This window comes from Canis aureus, chromosome 2 (assembly GCF_053574225.1).
Source record: "Canis aureus isolate CA01 chromosome 2, VMU_Caureus_v.1.0, whole genome shotgun sequence".
NCBI lineage: Eukaryota > Metazoa > Chordata > Mammalia > Carnivora > Canidae > Canis > Canis aureus.
Genome location: NC_135612.1, coordinates 30,614,957 through 30,641,865, shown reverse-complemented (window position 1 = coordinate 30,641,865; position 26,909 = coordinate 30,614,957). Strand labels below are relative to the sequence as shown.

At 42.6% G+C, this 26,909-nt stretch overlaps 1 protein-coding gene across 1 annotated transcript in view; it reads left to right on the top strand.

The window, feature by feature from the left end:
• SV2C (synaptic vesicle glycoprotein 2C) overlaps positions 1-26,909 on the top strand; it is a 209,213-nt gene that overhangs the window by 162,826 nt on the left and 19,478 nt on the right. Inside the window, exons 5-10 of the mRNA XM_077867670.1 lie at positions 14,825-14,958; positions 15,418-15,507; positions 19,230-19,340; positions 19,783-19,871; positions 23,953-24,111; positions 26,416-26,549. Of these exons, the coding sequence (XP_077723796.1) occupies positions 14,825-14,958; positions 15,418-15,507; positions 19,230-19,340; positions 19,783-19,871; positions 23,953-24,111; positions 26,416-26,549 (717 nt within the window). The remainder of the gene's footprint in view (positions 1-14,824; positions 14,959-15,417; positions 15,508-19,229; positions 19,341-19,782; positions 19,872-23,952; positions 24,112-26,415; positions 26,550-26,909) is intronic.

The window sequence follows — 26,909 nt, the reverse complement described above, 5'->3', positions numbered from 1 at the left end:
AGCATCCCAGTGAAAGCTGATTTCATAGCCTCCTGTGCTGGAGCAGCCATCTGCTTGGACTCTGATGCTGTGTCACTGTGGGCTCACTGACTTATTAGATCATTTCTCCTAAGCAGCAGCCAAAGAAGGTGATAGTGAATGAAAAACTGCTGCATTTGTCCCAGACTCAGTCACTCTGGGTTTGATTTTTCTGGCGCCATAGCCCTAGAAAACCATTCCGTGGGATACACCAGGACCAATTATTTTCACAGTCGGTAGCAGCTAGGAGCCTCTTTCTGGTCCAAGATTAATGACCCAAGTAGACAGCCTTTCCAGAGAGCAGAGGTGAAATTTAACTCTGGGTAGATGCCTGACATTTTGAACAAAGGGGTAAGGGCGAGTGAGGAGAAACAGCATTTGTATGTCTCCCACAGGGTTATAAATCAAGGATGGGCAAAAGTGAATTGGGTCTCTGCCAACAGTTGGACTGGTCTGGGCTCCTATGTTCTGTTTTTAGACAATCTGAATGAAACATGCTTTAAAGATGGATTGTCAGAAGTGTCCCTTTGAGTTAAATACCAGCTTATTAATCCCTGAGAATTTTATTTTTTTCTGAAGGAAATCTAGTTTGTGTGTGGGATTATTAAGTTTGTCCATGAGAAAATACACTCATTGCTATAAGGGGAAGCCCCCCTTTCCTATCTGGCAGTGGGTGAGATATATCATTGGAAGCTGGGGAAATGGGTCAAAGAGTATACATGCTTTGAGTTATAAGATGAATACGTTCTAGGGATCTAATGCATCTATAGTTCTCTGTGTATCATAGTGACTATAGCTAATAATTCTATATTGTATACTTGAAATTTGCTAAGAGGTTGATCTTATGAATTGCCTCCACAACCCACCCTGCACAAAAGGTAAGGTGATGTATGTGTGATTTAACTTATTTGTGGTAATCATTTCACAAGGTACATATATCAAATCATCACAATGTACACTTAAAATATATACAATTTTTGTCAGTCATACCTTAAAAAGCTGGAAAACAAAAACAAGAATGGATCATCACTCTGGGCACCAAAAAGCAAGTTCCACCATATATCAAAAAACCACCAGGCATGTGCTCTTACCGCAAGGACATTAAGTTAGAAATCAGTTATGAAAAGAAAACAAAAACAAAAAACCTCCTATATTTAGAAATTAGGAAATAGATATGTTTTTAGAAAGTCATTTAGGAATGTACTAGGCAAACTGATTACAAAGAAATCCAAGAATGGGTTCTTCATGAGTTGATTAAATAAACATCAGTGACTACTCTTTACCACATTTTATAATGAAGAGGAATAAGACATGGCCCCCAGCTTCAAGGAACAGACTTGCAGATAAATAATCACTCTCTCCTGTGGCTTTTCTGTTGGTCACTGTGCTAAGCACCACAGGAATTCACAAGATACCAAGAAAGCTCACTGGGAGAAGTGAATGCCTTTTAGAGTGTCCCGACGAATTTACAGAGGACGTTTCCCTCTACTTGGTCAATAGAAGACTAAAGTCTAGGAGTTCTCCAAATTGACAAGGGAGTGGTGAAGATGCAAAAGTATTTGCAGGCAACAGGGTGGAAGGAGGGATCCATGAGGGATGAGGATGCAGACAGATGCAAGAGCCAGGTCTTGGAGGGCCTGTGGTCACACTGAAGAATCTGGGCTCTATCGGGGAGGGCCGACACAGAACCACTGGACAGGTTTTATGCCAGTGAGTGATATGATCTGATTTTTATTACAGAAAGATCTCTTTAAATATGTCAAAAACAGACTAGACTAGGCAAGTTGGAAGCGGGAGCTCTATTATATGGAGAAGGTATTAAAATTATTTAGCCAACAAGGCTGTGGTCAGTCAGAAGAGAGAAAAGCCAAAATGCTGGAGCCGGGTCCCTGAGGCCCACTGATAGGCTGGTCCTGCCCCTGTGTTACTGGACCATGGAAAGGTCTGGAGTGCCAGAGCTCAGGGCAGTCCCCATGATGTACATACTCAGTACTTCAGCAGTGGGCACGGCCATCCGGATCCATGCCAGCTGCAGATCAGCCCTAAGAGGGTGACCCAGGCGAGGGAATCAAGGGCCTCAACCAAAGCAGGGATGGAGAGAATGGGAGAGGTTTGGGCAAAATACAGAAAATAGAGTTCCATATCTCAGTCGTTGAGTAGACATAGAGGATGAGAGTAGAGGTTGACTGTCCCGCTTCTGGTGTGGAAGGCTGGGAGGAAGGTTGAGTGCCTCCACTTGAGCCGGGAGCCTTTCAGGAAGCATCTGGTGTTAGTAAGCATAGGAACCTGCAACAACATGAAATGAAGTTGGTTCTCTCAGTGGCATTAAGTTGTATACAAGTGAACAAAGCTGGGATGCGGCTACTAGGGTGGGCCTCTCCAGAGCTGTACTGCCATCCACTGCACTTGGAAGGGGCCGGTGACGTCCCCTTCCTTGAGGCACCGGCCTGGGACCTGGAGCTCCCAGATCATGTGGTTGCATGTATTTCCCAGCCCATTAGAATGGAATTTCTTTGACACAAATGACAAAGCTCTAAGGATCATTTTGGGCCTGAGTCATGAGCTAAGCAGCTGTTTCACTTGTCAAGTGTTAAATGATTTGTTCTGGATCAGAGACTGCAAGGCAAGAACTGGGGCTAGATAAAAGAAGCAGGTAGGCAGGTCAACAGTCACGACGAAGTAGGAGTGTAACCTTTGGCATCAGCGACGAAGGCACTCAGGCTGACCTCTGCCGTCGTAACTCTGGAAATATTATGGCCCTCTCCTTACCCTCACCCTGGGGAAACATCTGTCACCTCAGAATGGATTCCATTAGTATTTTTGTGCCACATCATCAAAAATCTCCAGGGAGTGGACAGAGAACTTTGGCTGATCTCGAGCAAGGTATTGCTGAGACCATGTGCAAAGAACAAAAAGAAATCCTGATCCTGATAAAATATGGGCCATGACATTATCTGGAGCTCTGTTTAGAAAAAAAATATTTTACTTACGCCAAATACAAAAATAAACTCAAAATGGATTAAAGACCCAACTATGAGGCCTGAAACCATAAAAACGCCTAGAAGAAAACATAGGCAGTAATCTCTTTGTCATGGAGCATAGAAACATTTTTCTAGATGTGTCTCCTGAGGCAAGGGAAACAAAAATAAAAATAAACTACTGGGACTAGTACAAAATAAAAAAGTTTTGCACAGCAAAAGAAACTGCCAATAAAATGAAAAAAAAGGCAGCCTGCAAAATGGGAGAAGATATTTGCAAATGATATATCTAATCAGAAATCGATACCTAAAATATATAGAGAACTTAAACACCTCAAAACTGAAAAAAGAACAACCAATTAAAAAAATGGGCAGAGGACCCGAAAGACATTTTTCCCAAAAGGACATTGAGATGACCAACAGACACATGAAAAGACACTCAGCATCACTCAGCATCAGGGTAATGCAAATCACAGCCATGGTGAGACACCACTTCACACCTGTCAGATGGCTAGTATCAAGAAGACAAGAAGTAGCAGGTGATGGCGAGGATGTGGAGGAAAGGAACCCTTGTGTGCTGTTGGTGCATGTAGAAATGGTACCACCACTTGGAAAAAAATAAGGACTTTCCTCAAAAAATTAAAAATAGAAATACCATACCCAATAATTCCCCTATGAGGTAATTTACCAAAGAAAACAAAAACACAAATTCAGAAAGATATGTGTACCCTTGTATTTATTGAAGCATTATTTACAACAGCCAAGGAGACAATTCTAGTGTGCATCAACTGATGAATGGATAAAGAAATGTAGAATATGCATATGATGGAATATTACTCAGCCATAAAAAAAGAATAAGATTGTTCCATTTGCAACAACATGGATGGGCCTAGAGGGCATTATGCTAAGTACAATAAGTCTTGGAAATACAAATTCCACATGATTTCATGTATGTGTAATCTAACAAACCAAATAAAAAAAAGACCCATATTTAATGGGTCAACGAACAAACTCATGGTTGCCAAAGGGGAAGGGAGTGCAGAGACGAGCAAAACAGTTGAAGGAAGAGGGAGATACAGGTTTCTGTTTATCAAATGAGTATGTCATGGGGATAAAAGGGACAGCACAGGGAATGTAGTCGATGGTGTTGTAATAATGTTATAAGGTGACACATGGTAGCTACGCTTGTGGTAAGCACAGCATAATGAGCAGACTTGTCAAATCACAATGTTGTACACCTGAACCTAATGTATATAACATTGTGTGGTTACTATCTTCAGTTAAAAAATAACTAAAAAGTATTTTTAAGGACAGCTACTTTAAAAGCAAATTGACTGGGTCGCTCATATACAGTATAAGTATCATTATTTTGCATGAGTCATGACCAACTTTTGGGCATTTGTGTCAAAACTAACTGCAGTTCACATGTTTATTTAGTTTTACTTTGTTAAGTTTTGAAAGTGTTCCATTTCTTTTTTTATTTTTTTTAAAGATTTAATTCACTTGAGAGAGGGGGAGGGGCACATGAGCAGGAAGGACAGAGGCAAAGGGAGAGGGAGGAGCAGACTCCCCACTGAGTAGGGAGTGTGACAAGGGACTCAATTCCAGGACCCTGAGATCATGATTTGAGCTGAATGCAGATGGTCAACCAACTGAGCCACCCAAGTGCCCCCAAAAGTGCCCCAAGTGTCCCATTTCTTATCACAGATCTATGCTGCAGAGAGAATTTCTTATGGCTTCATCTGTTCCAGACACAAGATCTTAGAAACAGAGGAACTTACCCCTAAAATGACCTTTAGAGTCTGTTAGTCCAGCTTTCTACCCAATGTAAGAATTCTGAGTACTTAGTTATGTTTGCTTTTCAGTTTCCTGAGCCTGGACATCAGCTTCTCTAAGAGTTTATATATTAATATAAACCTGCAAACATATTCAGTTGATTTTAAGTAAATACTTATGTGAGTAAAATAGAGGGGGAAAGTCACTGTGTACCTAGGCAAGGAAAGTCACTGTATGCCTGTATATGCTATAAGATAATAAATATGAATATATAAAATGTGCATTTACAAAGTAATGAGCAGCCTTACATGCATTTATGATACTAGCTTCATTTGTATGTGGTCAAAATTTGCCAATTCAATAGACTACTATGGTATATAGTTACATAAAAATCTTTGATAAAATTTTAATAGACCTACATTACCATAATATTAATATTGTATTACTGTCTGTCTACAAAAGAAAATCACAAAGCATCTTTGGTTAAAACAAAACACACACACACACACATTTTATGCTATTAGCTTTTTGCAAACCCTTAGGCTCCTTCTTTCTTGCAGTGGAACTTGGGAAACACTATGCTTGAATGAGTCACATACGCTTGCACCCAGAACTCTTTCTGGAAGGGTACTTTCATATTTGAAGCACTCACATATTTCATATTTTCATATTTGAAGCACTCACAGAAGGTACCCCAGAAAAATAACCTTCAAAAATAAGCTCATGAATTTCTCACTTTCAAAAGCTGCCAGGAACTTTGCTTTTTTGAAAGCATAGTGAGGGTGACAAGTCACATTCAGGAACCTGAGGCATACTGTGACCTCCTTCTGCTGTTGACCACTCTCTTGGTGCATTCCTAATAGTAGGAACAGAACTTAGAGACAGAAATAGAGAAACCAGGGATCCCTGGGTGGCACAGCAGTTTAGCGCCTGCCTTTGGCCCAGGGCGCGATCCTGGAGACCCGGGATCGAATCCCACGTCAGGCTCCCGGTGCATGGAGCCTGCTTCTCCCTCTGCCTATGTCTCTGCCTCTCTCTCTCTCTCTCTCTCTCTCTCTCTGTGACTATCATAAATAAATAAAAAATTTAAAAAAAAAAAGAAATAGAGAAACCAGCAGAAAAGATTAGCTTGTTGCAGGGCCTGCTCCCTGGAGTGTATAATTCCAGTTGAGTTGACTCTCACTTTTTAAAGGCATGGTTATGTGCTCTGGGCAGATCTCTGCCAGTTTTTTTTTTAAGATGTATTTATTGGGAAAGAGAAAGAGAGAGAGAGAGAGAGGAGGCACACAGAGAGGGAGAGTGAGGGAGGCAGTCTCCCCACCAAGTGAGGAGCCCGACACAGGGCTCCATCTCACAACCCTGAGATCATGACCTGAGCCGAAATCAAGAGTTGGGTGCTTAACCAACTGAGCCACCCAGGGGCCCCCTGCCAGTGTTTAAAATTATGATTGCTTTGTGTACAGATGTTGGCAGTAGTATTACCTGATAGAGGATCAAATGCAACTGGCCTCTGCCCCAGGAATCCAAAACTAGAAGTTGACTAGAGTTGCCGCTTTAAAGATCACAGGTCTGTGAATATTGTTGTCTTTGTGACCAGGAGACACTAGGGCAGTCGATGGCACTTTCTCATTGCTATCCATCAATGAGCACTAGTGTCAATGTTTAGATTCATTGCAATCAGAACGAACATTACTTTAGTTGAGAATGGTATGGATGCTGAATAGTGTCAAAATGATCATTCCCCTTTCCTTCTCCTTTCTTCACGTCAGACCTTGTACTTTAGAAATATCAAAGGCTTACAACTCTTGGAAAAGTTTTTTTGTCCTTTTTGAATAAAAAGTATTATAAGGTGATAAAATACTCAATAAACAAACAATGCCAAAAGTGAAAGTCTCCTGTTAGTACCCACTCCCGACCCTGAGTAGCCATTTAAAATAGTTTAGTGTATTCCTCCTCTCCCTTGTTAATAAGATTTAATATGTTTTATGTATATATAAAAATGAAAATGCACTGTTTGGAAAAGAACTTTTTAACTGAGCAGTGTAACTTGGACATTTTCCAAATCAGTTCAGAAAGATCCACCTCGTTCTTTGCCTGTAGTTACATGGTGTGCTTTTGCATGGCTGTCCCATAGTTGATTTAAGTTTTCCCCTCGCCCTTGCTTCTTTTTTCTTTCTTTCTCTCTCTCTTTCGTCTTTTTTAACAGACGAGGAGGAGGTAAAAATCTCTGCTCTCAGCAACAGGGACTGTCCAACTACATCTGGTTCTAAAGTCACAGATGACACTAGATACATGACAACCTGAGTTTCTAGCCAAGTGTTAATGTTTCATGGTGATTAGATAGTATTTATATTGTAAACCAGTGACCTGTTGAGGGCATAAAATCTTATTTCTGTAGGAGTGAAATCAGAAATTCATCTGATCATTGTTCTCTTAAGTTCATTGCCACTTGAGAAAATGGATTTTGAGCTACTCTCCCAAAGAGAACTTTAGTTGTCTCTGTGCCTTGTGAGTGAAGACCACTGACAAATAAATACAATTTACTTCTTAGCTTTTAAAAACTCATCTCACATATATTTATTTGTTTTAATATTGATTTCTAATGTTTAAGAACATTGAATCTGTGCCTTATACCTAAAATCTGCCTTCTTACCGAAGACTGTGTCCTACTGGTATCACGTAACTGGCACCCAGATATACATCAGTAAAGTAGGTGCTCATTCACGAGTGCATCAGCAGCTAAGCCCAAGAAAGAACGTGAAAGCCAGCATTCTTCCTCCACGTGTGTCACATACTTCTGCCTTGGCACCCTGAAATATTTCAGACAGTCATGCACCTGGGGTGGCAGCTGGTTTCTGCAGTCTCAGAGCACATTGGCTTGAGGCTTGTAAATGGCCTTGATTATTATGCAAGACACATAATGCTCTTATTAGCGCCACACAATTAGCGCTGTGCGGTAAAACTGCTTTCTGTAATACCCTAATTGAGGTCCTTTCTTGCATGGAATTTACATTATATGTAGATAAATCCCTCAGCATGACATTTTAATGAGTATTTTTTAACAAAGTCCAAAGGACAATTAGAACCACCACCCACACAAGAAACACTTTTTTTTTTTTAAGACAAAAACGGCGTGGTGCCAACAGAGAGGGCTCATTCAAGACAATTCTGTTTTGTTTTGTTTTGTTTTTACTCATGAGAGACACACAGAGAGAGAGCAGAGACACAGGCAGAGGGAGAAGCAGACTCCCCATAGGGATCCTGATGTGGGACTCGATCCAGGACCCAGGGATTCACACCCTGAGCTGAAGACAGACGCCCAACCACCGAGCCACCCAGGTGCCCCTAGACAATCCATTTTTCTAAGCGCAGAGGAGTATCCGAATGCAACAACCCACTTTCCCAGTTGCATGTGGCGTGGTTTCATATTCTGGTCCTTCACTCCTATTGATGTCTCCCCACTTCCTGATATTTCGGTTTAGGTTTTGTATCATTCTCAAATTCAAATTTTTTAAAAAGATTTTATTTCTTTATTCATGAGAGACGACACAGAGAGAGAAACAGAGACACAGGCAGAGGAAGAAGCAGGCTCCCTGCGGGGAGCCCCATGTAGGACTGGACTGGTGGACCACTGAGCGACCCAGGCATCCCTCAAATTCAAATTTAAGCTATATTGAAATCCAAATGGAGAAGGGTCCCAGGAATTCATGGCTGAATAGTTAGAGTGGTCAGTATTTTAACACTGCATTCTTTTATTCATTTTGAATCCAGATAATGGTATTTCAGTTTAACAAAGTATATGCAGGGCCATTTCTCAAGACTCACTGTGTCTATCCCTCATTCGGGCCACAGAATATCATCCATCCGTCTTTAAGCCCCCTCTCTGGGCGCATGTCCTAAAAGGAGAGTAGCATTGGTCTGCCCCCAAGGCCTGTCTTCCCTCTCTTCGGGTTAGATGTTTGCAATATTGAAGAAAAAAGTTAGGGACCAGGCATGGCACAGCCTGTCTTAGCAGCCTCATCTACTTCTTAAGTATTGATTTGAATTGTATCTCTAACTTGAATGTTAGAAATTTAAGAATTAGTTCTTTGTTCAGGACCCAAATCAGAAAAGAAATTTAGCTGGGGCTCTGGAGAAAATACTCTCGGGCAGATAGCTCAGCCTCTTCTGTACTCCGACCACACTCTTCATCACCTGTTCCAGAACATGGGAACTGTTTATCGCGTCTGTGAACTACTCTGCTTTTCTTCTAGACTAGAACTCTGCAAGGGTAGAAAAGATGTCTTAGTAGCCTCCACATGGTGGGCGTTATGACTGGCAGATATAGGCACTCAATGGAAATATGAATGAATAAACAAAGTAAATTAAGGTGATCACTAGGCAGTAGGGAAATGCAAATTAAAACCATGATGACGGGGCACCTGGGTGGCTCAGTCAGTTAAACATCTGCCTTTGACTTAGGTCGTGATCCCAGGGTCCTGGGATGGAGCCCCGCATCAGGCTTCCTGCTCGTTGGGGAGTCTGCTTCTCCCTCTGCTCCTCTTCCTGTTGGTGCTCCCTTTCCCAGCCCCCCACAAATAAATACATAAAAATCTTTAAAAATAACACACAATGAAATACCACTGCACACCTATTAGAATGGCCAAAAAGGACACCTGGGTGGCTCAGTGGTTGAGCGTCTGCTTTCAGCTCAGGTCGTGATCCTGGAGTCCTGGGATTGAGTTCCGCGTCAGGCTCCCTGCATGGAGCCTGCTTCTCCCTCTGCCTGTGTCTCTGTCTCTCTCTGTGTGTCTCTCATGAATAAATAAATAAAATCTTAAAAAGAAAAAAGAATGGCAAAAAAAAAAAAAAAAACCAAACTCACAAATAAGTGGCAGGAAGGATGTGAAGGAGCTAACACCCTCACACACAACTGGGGGAACCTAAAATGATACAGCCATTGTGGAATATGGTTTGGCACTTTCTTATCAAACTAAACATAAACTTACCCTATGACTCAACTAACCTACTCCTTGGTATTTACCCAAGAAAAAAGGAAAACTTTGGGACACAAAAAAACCTGATGGAAATGTTCACAGCTACTTTATTGAAAATCACCTAAAACTGAAAACAATTGACCTGTCCTTCAGCTGGCGAGTGGGTAAACAAACTATGATCTATCCACCCAAGACAGTTATACTCAGCGGTGAAGAGACACTACTGATATGTGTGGTGATCTGCATGAATGCATTATTCTAAGGGTATAAAGCTGGATTCAAAAAGCTGTGTACAGTGTGATTCCATTTAGATGACATTCTGAAAAAGGCAAAACTATAGGGATAGGGAACAGACCAGTGAATATCAGTGGTGAGGAAGGGTTGCCTGCAGAAGAGGGGCAAGAAGGAATGTTTTGGGGTGATAGAACTGGCCTGCCTCTCGATTATGATGGTGGCTACATGATTGTTCATTCATCAAATTCATAGAAATGGATAGGGACACCTGGGTGGCCCAGGAGTTGAGTGTCTGCTCAGGTGTGATCCTGGGGTCCAGGGATCAACTCCGCATTGGGCTTCCCACAGGGAACCTGCTTCTCTCTCTGCCTGTGTCTCTGCCTCTCCCTCTGTGTCCCTCATGAATAAATAAATAAAATCTAAAACAAAACAAAACAAAACTGGAAAACTGAAAAGGTAAGAAATTACTAACTTAATTTGAAAAAATAAATCAAGGTTGTTTAGCTGTTGGTGTGAATTGATAAAACATCAAAAGAAAAGTAGCCTTTTTAGCCTGCAGTGATTTGTGATGTGCTCATATTCACACATGTGTAGTGAGCAGAAAAAGAGGAATCAAGGACGAGCAGCATGAATATCTGGATGGCTGGCAGAAACAGGAGCATTAAAGGAAAAACAAGTTTTATTTGGTAGCAGAGCAAGAAATCAAAAGTTCCATTTTGTTTTTGTTTTGTTTTTTGTAAGTTCCATTTTGGACACGATACTTTGAGATGCCCATTAGACACCCCTGTGAAGATGTAAACAGGCAGGTGGAGATGGGTTTCTGGAGCTCTAGAGAGAAAACAGGCCATGTTTCAGAGACAGTGGCATAGAGATGGTGCTTGAAGTCGTGGAAATACACGAGTCAGCCTAGAAAGTACCTGTAGCCAGAGAACAGAACCGACAACCACTAGTTAGGGTATTAGCTCCACCTTTGGGAGCTAGTCAGGGAGTCAACTAAGAAAACTGAAGGAGAGCCAATGAAGTGGGAAAGAAACTAGCACATGTAGTGATGAGGAAGACAATGGAAAAAGTTCTTCAAGGGAAGAGGATGATCAGCTGTATGGGAGGATTTAGACTGTTCAAGTAAGAGGACAGAGGAGTGCCTATTAGATTTGGCGAGACAGATGACTGACTGGCATAGCTTGTGTGGACTTTGGGGGCAGGAGGTTTGGGGTGAGGAAGTGGAGATAGTTGCTATAGTCCATTCTTTGGAGAATGGGGACAGAGGAATAACAGCAACTGGAGAGGCATGTGGAGGTCAAGGTAGGGGTTTTTTTTTCTTAGATGGGGAAGATGGGTGTGCTGATGAAATCACCCATGGAGTAAGGTGAGAGAACACCATGAGGAGGGCCGGAGAAAAGGAATAGATAATTACTGGAGTTCTGTCCTTGAAAGAGAGAAGGCTAGGCTCTAGAGCCACATGACAGGTTGGCCTTGGATTGGTTACAACAGAACAACTGCCAGTGCTCCTAAGGGGAAGGTAGAGGCGCAGGTGGGTGGGGAGATTCAGGAGTGAGGAGAGGACATGCATGGAGTTCCCTCTGTGTTGGTTTTCTCCAAGAAAACTGAAGGTGGGGGTCAAGTGCAAGGAGTAGATTAGACTGCTAGAGATTTGAAAAGAGCCAGAAAAAGAGTACAACGGGTTTTAGAGGCTGAAGAAAGGCTTATTGCAAAAAATGGAGAGACAAATGAGAGGATCACACACCCTTTATATAAAGCAAGGCCACAGTGCATGTGTGCGCACACACACACACACACACACACACACACCAAGCAAGGGCCAAAAGACCAACCCCACAGTAAATGAAGTGGAGAAGGATGTGAACCACAGTGATTAGGCTAAACTCAGAAGAATCTACGCAAAAAAAAAAAAAAAAAAAAAAGAGGAAGAGTCTACGCCTGAAGAAACTGCATTTTAAGCTGAGGAGAGGGGGGCTCTGGAGCAGCTGGCTCTACCCAGGATTAGATCCTATCCGTAGTCCAGTTTCCTCTGTAGGCTGAAGACCACTCCATTGGAATCACATTGCAATCAGCCTCTTCCCCCACTGATGTGATGTTCAGGAGCAGTGCGAGTGAAGGGCAGTATTTCTACAACCAGTTGTCAAAAAGGAGAGTGAAGTCCCGGCAGAGGCATCCGGAGAAGTCCAAGCAAAAGCAAGGGGTCTGAGCTTTCATAGAGCTAAAATACTTCAGTGTAATTGCTGTCAGTCGTGTAAGCAACAGAGCTGTAACTGCAAATGCCAGGTGCGTGGCGTTCTTAATGCTGATGTAAGAAAGCACCATACACTTACCAGTTTTAAACACCACAAGCCTATCCTAAAATTCTGGAGGTTGGCAGTCTAAATGAGGTGGCAGGGCTTCTGGAGGCCACAGGGGAGAATACATGCCTTGCCTTTTCCAGCTTCTGCAAGCCACCTACATTCTTTGGCTTATGGCCCCTTGTACATCTGCAAAGCCAGCACTAGAGCACTTGCAGCTCCCTCTCCAAGCTGACCTCTGACCTCCCTCATCGCATCTCCTTCTTTCTTTCTCCTATGAAAAGGCTCTTCTACTCATGTGGGTCGGGCCACGCCCTAGGACATAATCACTCTACCTCAAGATCCTAACCTGAATCCCACTTGCAAGGTCCCTTTGACATGTCGGGTAACATAGTGACAGGTCTGGGCACGGGGATAGGACCTCCTTGGGCAGGGAGGGAGCTCTGTTCTGGCGCAAGAAGCCTCCTGCACTATCCGCTACTGTCATGTAGTCCTGCGCCATAGCCTGATGTCAAGAGCACTGCATTCGCTTCACTCGGTCCTTGAAAGCTTTTCTCCATCCAATGCGTAAAGTGATAGGCTCTAGAGCTTTGAAAAAAGATATTCTTTATAAGAAGATCTCAGAAGAAATGTGAAGTGAACAAGGTATGTTTTTTTTTCTGTTCCATCATAGAAGTTTTTCTTTGTTTTGCATATTTGAGACTTTTGAACTTCTGCTACATAAAACCCTGAGGGTAGACGTCCTCTCCTAAGGTTTATGATGTGGTTAGTTTCCCACTCCACATGACCCGCGTGTATTAAATACGCAGGTAATGTTGATTGACCTAAGACTGATAGAGCATGTCATTGACGCTTATATCCTTTGTCCACACAGTCTGTGTTTATGAGTAAGTGTGCATAGACCTGAGGCTGGCTGTGGCATACGATTCTGCGGCCGATCCTGGTGGAGACGATTCTGATATGTAACTTCATCTTTGTGACCCTGAGGAAATCACCCTCAGAGTCTCACTTGGCTCCCATGTAAATAATAAGTACACTGCTCTCCTGGGATGGGGTGTAAAATACCTGACTTCTGTTCACAAAATGAACAGTATTATAAATGCCAAGTATTGCCAGAAACTACAATTGTGCCTCATGTAATTCATCTATGTCTCTATAAATTTTGTTTTCAAATAGATGTGGTATCCTTCATTATTTGTCATTTAGAATGTTTGAATTTAGCTTTCAACCATTTTATATTCTTTCAAATATTGGCTCCCTTTTGGTTTTTAAGGAGATTTCTGTTTGTATCCCATTACACTTGTTTTTGCTATAGTAAAAACACTATTTGAAGATTTAAAATTCTCTTGATCTATTTTGTAACACGTGCATATGGAAAGATACTACACTGCCATTTAGTACTTGTACTGGTCAAGGTGCTGGCAGGAAACCACTCTCACAAGGGATCACTAAAGAGTCACATGGAAACAGTGAAAAGAAACCAATAGGGAAGGATACAGCACCTAGGAGCTACTAGCAGGAGAGCATCTTCTGCCCCAAAGGCACCAGGAGGGAGGGCTTGCCAGAGCTGACAATAGCTATGGCTGTCAGAGCAGGTCCTGGCAGATGAGCACACCCACTGCCAAATCTGCACGCAGCCAAGGGAAGGGAGAACTCCGCTCCCACCCTCCCAGGCCCAGAGGAAGCCAATGGGCAAGGGAGCCAGGTGATTGCCCTCCATAGCAATCCATTTCCTGTCACTTCCAGGGTGGAGAGAAGGGGGGCAGGATCTAGAGGAGCAAACAGAACATGCCCCAGCACAGAGGTCTGTTGGAAAAAGCATTCCAAATTAATTTATCATGGCCTTTAGAATTCGGTTGTATGGAAACACACATGTACCCCCATCCCTAAGTCCTGAGCCCTCCAGTTTCTTTCTCTCACCACTGCAGTCAGTGGTTGTAAAGTTGAGCTGGTCACTGTGGCTAATGCCTAGATTGGCTTCTTCTTCTGTGGGAATTAAGACTTAGCTAAGGGGGATCCGTGGGTGGCTCAGCGGTTTAGCGCCTGCCTTTGGCCCAGGGCACGATCCTAGAGTCCCAGGATCAAGTCCCACATTGGGCTCCCAGCATGGAGCCTGCTTCTCCCTCCTCCTGTGTCTCTGCCTCTCTCTCTCTCTCTCTCTCTCTCTGTGTATCATAAATAAATAAATAAGTAAATAAATAAACAAATAAATCTTAAAAAAAAAAAAGCCTTAAAAATAAAAAAGTCTTAGCTAATACAGGGATGCCTGGATGGCTCAGTGGTTGAGTGTCTGCTCTTGGCTCAGGGCGTGATCCCATGGTCCTGGGATTGAGTCCTGCATCAGGCTCCTTGTGGGGAGCCTGTTTCTCCCTCTGCCTACATCTCTGTGTCTCTCATGAATAAATAAATAAAATCTTTTTTTAAGAAGACAGCTAATATATTTGCTGTGTAGACCCCCACAGTGATGGCAGAGAGGAGGTCCTCGCTTTCCTAGCAGGCCATCTGAGAGGCGCTCTCCTTCATTCTTCCCTTCTTTCTTTTCTAGGGTGGAGCTTCAGCATGGGGTCAGCTTACCAGTTTCACAGCTGGCGTGTGTTTGTGATAGTCTGTGCACTCCCCTGTGTCTCCTCAGTGGTGGCCCTCACGTTCATGCCTGAAAGCCCGCGGTTCTTGTTGGAGGTAATGTGGATTACTATGAATATTCAAGGGAGCCACACACATTGGAAAGAGTTCCCCGTTAATGCCAAGGAAATGTGTTGGCCTCTCTGAGAGATAACTTTCCCCTTGCTACTAGGGAACCATGGGGTGTTGGTTTCATGGAGACATGCTTTAAACGACGAGTGTGTGAAAAAGCTGCCTCATGGCCAAAAGCACTAATGTTCCTCCTCAAGCAACTTTTCACTCAATGAAGAGACTTTGTCTTACTTTTTTATACAAAAAAATGTTAGCAGCCACAGACGCTCTTTCTTGTTATAGGCACATCCATTGAACTGCTAACGTACTTAAGGCTATCCAGTGGGATACCCCATTTGCACAATTATAGCCAATTTGATCTGACAACACAAGATAGACATTGGAAAATCAGGGAGTGTAAGTTTTGTGCCTTTTAGCCTTTCACCATCTATTTGCATTTCTTAGGTTGGAAAACATGATGAAGCGTGGATGATCCTTAAGTTAATTCATGACACAAACATGAGAGCACGGGGTCAGCCTGAGAAAGTCTTCTCGGTGAGTACCTGCTTCTCAGTGAACCTTCTATACCAGGGGCCAGGAAGCCTTTTCTGAAAAGGCCAGATTATAAATTTTTCTCTCTGCACCAGCTACTCTCGTCTTTTAGTTCCTTTTATTTCCGCTGCACATGTTGTACTCACCGCCTCTGTATGTGCCGTTCACTCTGCATGGAATGTTCTTACATCCTCTAGTTACAAAGTTTATTCTCAATGGGGAAAGCCAATCTAAATTAATGAAAGTTAGATGGATGGAAGTTTTTGGAAGGAACAATGGCTTAAATGTTTTTACCTAGGCAGTCCTACAATTAGACTAATAAATGTTTTGTCTGAAATAGGTTTAGGCAGACCTACAGTAAGACATAGGGAGGCATAAAAAAGATCTTCAGTGTCTTATAAATAAAATCAACTATAGGTGTTAAAACATATTAAACAATCCACTGACATGTGATTTACTTATTTCATTTTTATTTAGAAGACAAATTTTTCATAATGTACATATAGACTTCAGTTTGGCCTTTATCTAAATTATCACACATTCTTCATTAGCAAAGTTCTTTGTGCAATGTATGGAGAAATGAATATCAGTAATGGATGGCCCTCATTGAGTACCTGGAAGCCTTTGAATAGGCCCTTCTTTTTTTTTTTTTTTTTTTTTTTTTTTTTTTTTATTTATGATAGTCACAGAGAGAGAGAGAGAGGCAGAGACACAGGCAGAGGGAGAAGCAGGCTCCATGCACCGGGAGCCCGACGTGGGATTCGATCCTGGGTCTCCAGGATCGCGCCCTGGGCCAAAGGCAGGCGCCGAACCGCTGCGCCACCCAGGGATCCCTAGGCCCTTCTTTTAAGCAGATGCTCATCAGAGGAAGAATTTTTTTAAGTGAAAGGATCATAAGGCTGGAGGAATCTTGAGGCATCATCCAAATACTCAATGTCACTCAACCCTTCTTAGCCAGATGAGGATAAACCCTATAACAAAGGGATTTTCTGAGAAAATGAGAATCTCCAGGGCCTCACCATGCTACTCACCTGCTTTTTCTTCCAGAAGGTTTGAGTTACCAAATTCACATATGGTCATCCATGTTTTTTAGTAGATAAGGTGAGAACAGGGGGGAATACCCCCAAAATAATAGGTAACCTCAGAGTCATTTATTGGGTGACTTTCAAAGTCATTACATGATCCTGTCATGACAAATTTGTCTTTTTCCTTGTTATGCCTATAATACAACGAATCTGCATGCATTGCTCCAAAGCCTCCTTTTTAGACCCTTCTTCTTATGCCCTTACCTTAAATAATGTTTTCCACAACTCCACAATTTTTTTAGCTAATTCTGTTTTAACCTCGTATGCTTTCCTTAGCTGACTCCCATTCTCTATCTCCTAACGGACAATTCTTCTGAGCTCCAGACATACATATTGAAGGGCTTTGTGGAAGTCCTTCTATGTCCTTTCAAATCTGAGTTTCCTTTTTTAAAAAAAAATATTTTATTTATTTATTTGAGACAGAGAGAGTGAGAGAGAGCAAGCAGAGGGAGCTGCAGAAGGAGAGGAAGAGGGAGAAGCAGGCAACCCGCTGAGCAGGGAGCCCGACACAGGACTTGATCCCAGGACCCTGGGATCATGACCTGAGCCAAAGGCAGATGCCCAACCGACTGAGCCACCCAGGTGCCCCTCAAATCTTAGTTTCTAAGTCTGAACTTACCACCTCGAGTCTTCAAGCATCTTCTTTTTACTAAGTTCTACCAGAAAATACCACCAAACTGGAAACCTTAAAACTACTCTATTTCTTTATTCCCTTATTCCCATAATATTCAAGAAATCACTCTGTCTTATTATTTGCATCCTAAATATCACTGCACATTGCTCTTTACTTTTGACCCTACTGCCACTGATTTCTTTTGGCCCTCATCACTCACTGCCCTCTGCCCTTGAACTATTCTTCAGGAATCTCAAACTCTTTGTAGTTGGCCAATATTTTGTTTTCTCTCACAGCTCAGGATGTTTGCACATGGTATCTCTCACACTTAGAATGGCCTCCAAGTGGTTTACATACATGGCAAATAACATACTTCTCCATGAGCCCCAGCTCCAATTTAGTCCATGAAGGCTTCTCTCATTCCCAAGTCAACTTGGGTGTTCTGTAAAATACATCTCTCCCATCCAAAATAGATCTCTATTAGAGATTTTTTTCTTTGTATGGTAATTGCTTAGAGGATGTGATATTTTATGTGTGCATCTCTGTAGTCTAGTGCTGGACCTAGTACCCAGGGGATGCTTGTGGATGAATAAACAAATATTGATGAATAGAAAAGAGGAAGCCTCCCAAAAGTAATATGTTGAGTGATAAGAACACCTCTGTGATTTAAAAAAAAAATCTAGGCAGACCTACAGAATCCATGCCTACATGGATTATTTTGAGCTGACTCTATTGGGAATCCCACACTTAACTCAGACATTATTTTCATTAAATACATGCCTCTTGGGATCCGTGGGTGGCACAGCGGTTTAGCGCCAGCCTTTGGCCCAGGGCGCGATCCTGGAGACCCGGGATCGAATCCCACGTCGGGCTCCCGGTGCATGGAGCCTGTTTCTCCCTCTGCCTATGTCTCTGCCTCTCTCTCTCTCTCTCTCTCTGTGTGTGTGTTACTATCATAAATAAATAAAAAAAATTAAAAAAAAATACATGCCTCTTTGCTTACATAGCCAGGAACAGGCTACCGCTTACTTTGTATAATTTGGAAGTTGCTGAGAGTCCCCAAATCACCACTGTCAAAAAGACAATAGACCTGTCTATTGGTACCTGGATTCTCACAATAGAAGTGCTGTTTTGGATGTAGGCAGAGCACCAGAAAAAGGTGTTCAAAAGTTATCCCTGGCAGGGGTGACACTGGGGCAGATTTCTGTGTCCTCTCTCAGAAGCTAAGTAAACTTTGACTAACAGGAAAAGATGGGACAAGTCCACAAAAGGAACCATTCTTTTTTTTATTTTTATTTTTTCTCTTTTCAGGCTTCATTCTCTGTGTTGAAAGCATTGCCTCTGCGGTGCCTAGGTTCTTTTCCCAAGCAAAAGAGGCTCATTTAATTCCTAGATGCAGCTTTTCACAGTGAACTCCCATCATTTATTTCCCTTCTGTCACTGAAGAATCCATGTTAATGCTTGCAAAGCTCATTCCCTCGACTTTGCACCATGGTTGCCTGTGGGTTATTTGCTGACCAGCCACTGTGGGTTAGGCTACAGGAAAAGGAAGAAAGAGCCATAAAATATAAAGATAACTTTTAAGAACACAAGTTGCATGAGGAAGCTTTAAGAACTATGTCGAGGGACCAAATTCATCGAATCAGTCAGCTCCAAAGTAAAGTATGTACAATCACTTCAGTCCAAGCAAAATAATTCTTACTCCAGAAGCTAATCTCTCTGAATGTTTTATTGGCTAATGTGTGCCTTTATGGTCATGCTTCATAGAAGGGCATTTCAGTTTCGTATTATTCCATCGTTCCTGTTCTTCTCCCTTTGCTCCATGGTATTCTCTCCTATTCATTGCTCTGCAGTTCTTTTAAGTGATGTCGGGATCTGTATACTCATTCCCATGGTCTCATATAGGAATGGAATGATTATCAAATATCTGCTTACTTTTGTGGGAGTTGGGTTTTGCTCCCTTAAAAACAAACCCTAGGCCTTCAGAGAAGAGAACTCAGCACTGTGCACTGTGTTGCTCTTTACAGGTAAACAGAATCAAAACCCCAAAACAAATAGATGAACTGATTGAAATTGAGAGTGACACAGGAACATGGTACAGGAGATGTTTTGTTCGGATCCGCACAGAACTCTATGGAGTAAGTAACCAACCTGCCCTGACTGCCGGCCAACTTGTTGCATTCTAAGTTGGTCAGAGGCAGGGTTGATTGTCACAGTTCCCTGCTGTCCAGGACACCTGAGTCCTGCACGAGGACCAGGTAAAAGGACCCCCCCCCCCCCCCCAGGAAGAGCGGCCTAGCCAAGACATTCCATCTTTGGGAAGGGAAGGTGCTAGGTGAGGGGTCTTGGCAGGGGCGGGGCACACTGAGGTTTTTGGCTACTCTGTCCATCGGCTTCCAGGAAGCTACAAAGTGAAACTTGCAGGATTTGGTTTCCGATAGCCTTCAGCCTTTACATTATAAGTTCAAATGAATCTGGTTGAAAGAAAACTCAGGGTTGTTTTTATAACTGGTGAAGGGGATTGGGGAGTGGGGTCACTGGATAGCAGCACAAGAAAACTAACTCTTCAATATTTCACAGATTTGGTTGACTTTCATGAGATGTTTCAACTACCCCGTCAGGGAAAATACAATAAAGCTTACAATTGTTTGGTTCACCCTGTCCTTCGGGTAAGTAATATTTAAGTTCTCGGGGAGTGAAATCTTTACATTTCCACCCAGTCACATGGCTTTCCTTTCTTACACTGTTTGACGCTGTTAAGATGTCAGGAAAGATTTTTTCTTCAGTTTAGGTTTGCTGACCATTATAGTTTTATAAGCGACTTACCTTAGTTCATCATAACGCTGGGTGGTGAAACCCATAGTCCTTGGATAGCCCCATGGGGCCTTGACCATGGCCAACGGCTCCCCGCTCAGGCCACTGCCTTGGCACTGCCTCCAGACACTGCGCGGCTCATTTCCTCACCTCGTCGGAGGCTTTGCTCAGATGTCACCCTCTCAGGGTCACTGCCCTCAGCCCTCTCTGCACCCTTCTCAGCCTTATGAGTCCCTCAGAGCACCTTCCACCTTCTTTATTCTGTAGAGAATAAAGCTGTGTCTCCCCCTCTGTGGGAGCTCTGTGAGAACAGGATTTTAAACTGTTTTGTTCACTGCTATGTGCCCCTGGCATGTGGTAAGCACTCAATAAGGCGTTACTAAATGAATAAAACCACCATATATGTGGTGGTTTTCCTTTTCTAAGGAAAGAGGAGGTAGGAAGAACATATCGGGATTTTATTTGCTAACAGCTTTAGAATATTTGTGTCCAACTCTAGTTTGCGTAATTTACCGTTTTTTTTCAAAGAGGCAGTTAGGTAATACCCTACACTTTCAGTTCAGTAGGCTCTTAATGCCCTAGTAGAGCCCAGCATCTACAATGCAGGTTCCATCTGGAAACATCCCTAAATTAAAATGGGAGAGTGGTTAAAGATGCCTGATCTTCCACAGTGCCATGAGATGTAGTAAAGGGGAAGACCAGGAAAGTGTGGATCAGGAGACCTAATACCTCATTATGTTCTGTGACTTGGAGACGCTACCAAGTTCTCTGTCCTGATTTCTGACTTAAGAGGGTTGATTGAGAATATGTAAAGTAACTCCCACTCCAGCTCTAAAACATGCATTAATCAATGAAGGCAGAGAAGGCTGAAAATGAACATGTATTAGTGCCCACTACATGCTAAACACTCAGCTGGGTACAAAGATAAGCCACTCGGAAGTTCTCCCCTTGATGTGGAGACTTACCTCATAATACCTGGTTTGCTCACATTTCGTTATTTATTACTGACCACATTTTAAGCTTTATGGTTTCCTTGTAATATCCCTGAAATGTCAAACAGTGCCTAGCATTGGGTCGCTATCCAGTAAGTGTTCACTGAATAAATGAAAAATTAGCTGAAACTCCTCCACATCATTGATGTCCCAGGCTAGCGTGCTTCCCTCATTGTTGCCATTTTCAAAGATTGTTGTCCTCAGTATATGCGGAGAGAGAAGTGTGATAGACGTTGCATCCCTGAATCATTTCTGATTTAGTGGCCACCATTTACACCCCCACAGTAGTTCATTCGTGGTGTGTGAAAAGAAGGGGCTGGAGATCTATGGAATCCTGAGGCAGAGATGTTTTAGAAATCCTGATGACAGTGACGATGATAAACACTGAATAGTCTTTTGAGCGCTCACTACGTGCACTTTGCACTTTGCATCCCGTTTAACCAGAGTAAGGAAAGGGGGCATTGTCATCTCTCTGGTATTAGAGGTGGGGCACCTCAAGCTGACATGAGTGCGTCTGAAGCATCACCTGAGGGCACCTGGGTGGCTCAGTTGGTTAAGCGTCTGCCTTCCGCTCAGGTCATGATTCTGGCGTCCTGGGATTGAGCCCCCCAGCTCTCTGATCAGCAGAGAGTCTGCTTCTCCCTCTCCCTCTCCCCCTCCCCACCCCACTTGTGTTCTCTCTCTCTCTCTCTCCTCACTCTCAAATAAATAAATAAATCTTAAAAAAGAAGAAAAATCACCCAAAGGACTCCATTGCCAGAATTTCTGATGCAGCCATTCTGGGTAGCATCTGAGACTTTGCATTTGTAACAAGTTTCAGGTGATGCTGATGCTGCTGGTCCAAAGACCCTACTTTGGGAACCACCAACTTAGAGCAGTACTCTCTAATAGAAATAAAATGTGAGCTGCATATGTCATTTTAAATCTCCTAGCGGCCACACTAAAGAAAATAAAAGGAAACAGATGAAATTAATTTTAATAATGTATATTTTTTAACTCATTATGTCCAAAATAGCATAGTTTCAACATTTAATCAATATAAAAGTGATTATGACTTATATTACATTCTTTTTTTTCTTAAGTCCCTAAATTTGGTATTTTAAACTTAGAGCACATCTCATTTGGACGAGCCACATTTCTTTTTCTTTTTTAAGTTTCTATTCAAATTCCAGTTAGTTAACATGCAATATAAAATTAGTTTCGGGTGTACAACATAGTGATCCCACACTTCTATACAATACCCGATGCTCATCACAACAAGCACGCTCCTTCATCCCCATCACCTATTTCACCTGTCCTCTGCCCCCCTCCCCTCTGGCAACCATCAGTTCTCTATAGTTAAGGGTCTGTTTCTTAGTTCGTATCTTTCCCTGTTTTTTAGCTTTGCTCATTTGTTTTGTTTTTTAAATTCCATGCAAGTGAAATCATACAATGTTTGTCTTTCTCTGACTTATTTCACTTAGCATAATACACTCTAGCTCTATCCACATTGTTGCAAATGGCAAGATTTCATTCTTTTTTATGGCCAAGTAATATTCCATATACGTATACACACACACACACACACACACACACACACATACACACACCCGTATCTTCTTTTCCATTCATCAGTCGATAGACACTTGGGCTGCTTCCACAGTTTAGCTATTATAGATAATGCTGCTATAAATATCAGGGTGCATGTTTCCCTTTGAATTAGTACTTTTGTATTATGTGGGTAAATACTCCAATTGCTGGATCATAGGCATTATTTTTCCAAAGAAGACCTACAGATGGCCAACAGACACATGAAAATGTACTGTCACTGATCATCAGGGAATGCAAATCAAAACTACAATGAGATATCACCTCAAAGCTGTTAGAATGGCTAAAATCAGCATAAGAAACAACAGATGTGGGATCCCTGGGTGGCACAGCGGTTTAGCGCCTGCCTTTGGCCCAGGGCGCAATCCTGGAGACCCGGGATCGAATCCCACGTCAGGCTCCCGGTGCATGGAGCCTGCTTCTCCCTCTGCCTGTGTCTCTGCCTCTCCTTCTGCCTGTGTCTCTGCCTCTCTCTCTCTGTGTGTGACTATCATAAATAAATAAAAATTAAAAAAAAAAAAAGCTTTCTTCCTTTGAGATTTGATGACTTTCTTTAAAAAAAAAAAGAAACAACAGATGTTGGCGAGGATACGGAGAAAGAGGAACCCTCCTACTCTTGGTAAGATTGCAAATTGGAGCAGCTGTTGGTGAAAAACTACATAGAGGTTCCTCAAAAAGCTAAAAATAGAGCTACCCCATGATGCAGCGATTGCACTTGCCACATTTCACCTGCTCAGGAGCCACATGTGGTTACTACACAGCACAGCAGCACGACTGAGCTGTTGCCTGCTAGAAAAATACATTAGAGGGTAAGGCAGAAAGTGGAAATAACCTAGATTTTCAGATAATAACCTGAATAATGCTCTTCCCAGCCTTGAACCACTTGAGAAATGGGTCTCTGCCCTTGAGCTAAGAGTATCACAGTACTGTAGGAACCAAGAAATATTCCCTATTAGTAAAGAGGTCATTCTTTAATGACACAGTTCTTGGACACCAGGAGTTTGTACCAGCAGACTAGGAGATGGGGTTCCTCAGGAAGCCTGGGTTAAAGAGAAAAACATCAGGGCCAGGAAGCCTTGTGTTGAGAGAGAATGCAGGTCCCTTCCCAAAGGCGGAGTGCAGGAATCACATACCTGGGGTTTCCTGGGCCATCTCTCCGGCGTGATTTTTGCAAACTTCAGCATGGGACAGAGGGGGCAGTACAGATTACTGTTGGGTGATTCCTAATATTGCAGGGAGCCAGTCAGAATCAGAAGTGTTTCTCCAGGAACTACTACCTCTCTGAAGATGTCAGGGGGGCAGTCACTGGCACCAGTGTGCTGGTACCTTTACGTACTCACATTTCTTTTCTTTGCAGGTACTATGGCTTATCTGTGTGGTTCCCTGATGTCATTAAACATCTGCAGTCGAATGTGTTGCCAATTCAAAAGATAGAGAGAGAGAAAATTTCAAACTTCAGTGTTAACTTTACAATGGCAAATCAGCTTCACCTTGGAGCGGAATACGAGAATGGCAGGTCCAGAAGCTTTGACATAACTTACTTTGCTGTGTGTTCTGAGAAATGTATTTCTTCTTAACCTTCGTTGCACAGAAGCATGCACAGTTGTTTGGTTGTTTTGGTTGAGTCTGTACGTTAGTCATTCTCAAACTGAAACTGAACACTCCCAAATGGGCTTTAAAAAGGTACATGTGTATCAGTACTTGACTTAAAACCACTTCTGAAATAGCCATTTCACATTTGTTAAATAGTGGAATTGACTACTATGAAAAGAAAATTTAGAGAGACACTGGAGAGGCCACAGAAACAAGACATGGAAGAGAAGAGTGAGGAGTACGAGGAAACAAGTTGGGTTATAGTGTTAGTTAATCCAGAGAAGAAATCCAAGTGTGATTTGATGCCTGCCTCCCTCCCCTGAAAGAGGGGACAGCTTTTCAGAAGCCCTTCCTTCTCCACTAGGCTGGTCAAGAATTGGCATCATGTTGTATCAGGAGGACTTGTCACCAGAACAGGAATGATTCCCCAAAGTGCAGGGTTTTGAAAATATAAAGTAAGTTAGCAAAGGACATTTTTGAAGATGGCATCTGGAATGCATCTTGACAAGGAGAGAGAATGGGCTCAGGAAGGCAGTTCCGATACATTCTTTCAGGGCAGATAAGGGATAGACGAGGCCGTTTGTTTCTCTCGATTAGCTGTTGTCTGAACAAATAATGGCTGGTGTGATGGTTTGCATCATTCTTAGGAAATTGTCCCAGATGCAGAAATGGTAAAATTAAAAATTTTTAAAAAACTGAACAAAGTTCTCCAGGGGAAAGCCACTTGGAAGGCTGAAAAAGAATTCTGTAGGATACTTTTGGTTTATATAACGAAAGGGAGAATTAGGAAGTAGAAGAAATTGTTTAAATCGGCAATCCCGAGAGGGGCCTAATCCTTATGCAAGCCACGTAGGATCACCATCCCTCTCCCACATGAAACACCAACCCAAGTCTGCACTTGTTTTTCCATGGAAACCTTAGAATCACGTGCTCTTGTAATTGCAGGGTAAAAATTTACTTCCTTTATTTTTTAAAGTATTGTTGCTCCATTAGAAATGCCTGAGCTATTTGTGCCTCTGACATATTTTAAATGATGCTTGTTAAAGTTCTAAGCTGATTATTCAGTCACCACTAGTAGCTGTTTTACATTAGCAATATAAAGATTAATCATTTGAATAGTATCAGAATCTCGGTAAAACATATATATTTATTTGGAAGGTGATCGAACTTTTATCGTTGATTATCGATCCATGTCTCCTGGAAGTCCTTCTCATACAAGCAGATCTGAGTTGTAGGCTCTTTTAAGGTGTTAGGATCATCACGACTGTTACCATCCTCACCATCTAGAATCCCCCACCTGGCAGCACCCAAAAGGTTTCATCATTGTACATTGTACATTTTTCTAAAAATAAGCAGAGCTCTCTCATTGCTCTGCTTGGTTCAAGGAATACTTGTTGGCTGTGAGAAAAAAAACGTTCATGGGAATGAGAGTGGCCTATGAGCTGCTTTCTTTCTGTGAGCCCAGAGTCAATGTTCTCTCTTCAGAATAACTGGGAATCTCTATATGAAAATGAAGAAACCTTGAGTTTTTAGCTTAGGAAACAGACTTTCATTAAAAGTGAGCTTGCGGGATCCCTGGGTGGCGCAGCGGTTTGGCGCCTGCCTTTGGCCCAGGGCGCGATCCTGGAGACCTGGGATCAAATCCCACATCGGGCTCCCGGTGCATGGAGCCTGTTTCTCCCTCTGCCTGTGTCTCTGCCTCTCTCTCTCTCTCTCTGTGACTATCATAAATTAAAAAAAAAAAAAAAAAAAAAAAGTGAGCTTGGGAGGGGCAGCCCCAGTGTCCCAGAGATTTTAGCGCCACCTTGGGCCCGGGGTGTGATCCTGGAGACCTGGGATTGAGTCCCACGTTGGGCTCCCTGCATGGAGCCTGCTTCTCCCTCTGCCTGGGTCTCTCTCTCTCTCTCAGTAGCCATCAGTCTCCAAACTCTCTACCTTCAATAGCATACTCTACAAAATCTGTTACCAACATTGCAAAAGCTAAGTGAAGTTACCATGATGGCCATCTCTTCTGCTGGAAAATAGTATCAGTGAGCCAAGAGATAACCAAAGGACAGGCTGCATGAGGAAGAGTGAGGAAAGCTAAGAGCTTAGAAGATCCAGAGGCCCTGCTTGTCGGAGCCTCCATAGTAGGGCATCAGATCTCTAAACCTGTTTGACTTCGCTTCAAATCGTGATGGACACAGTCATTGATAAGAATTTGTGTGTGTGTGTGTGTTTTGGGCAGATTTCTAGGGATGAAGTTCAAATCGATAACTTTCAAAGATTCAGTTTTTAAGGCCTGTACCTTTGAGGATGTGACTTCAGTCAACACCTACTTCAAGAACTGCACATTTGTTAACACCATTTTTGACAACACAGGTAAGTGTGCTACTTAGCCCTGTCTGGGGCCTCTTCAAATGGCCCAGTTCTTGGCGGAAATGAGATACCCCTGTGATAGTAGAGGCAGAGGCTTAGGGGGACAGTGGAAATTAAAGGAATGGATTTCCGGGGATCCCGGGTGGCTCAGCGGTTTAGCGCCTGCCTTTGGCCCAGGGCACAATCCTGGAGTCCTGGGATCAAGTCCCACGTTGGGCTCCCAGCATGGAGCCTGCTTCTCCCTCCTCCGGTGTCTCTGCCTCTCTCTCTCTCTCTATGTCTAAATAAATAAATAAATAAATAAATAAATAAATAAATCTTAAACAAAAATTTTTTTAAAAAGGAATGGGTTTCCTTAATCAG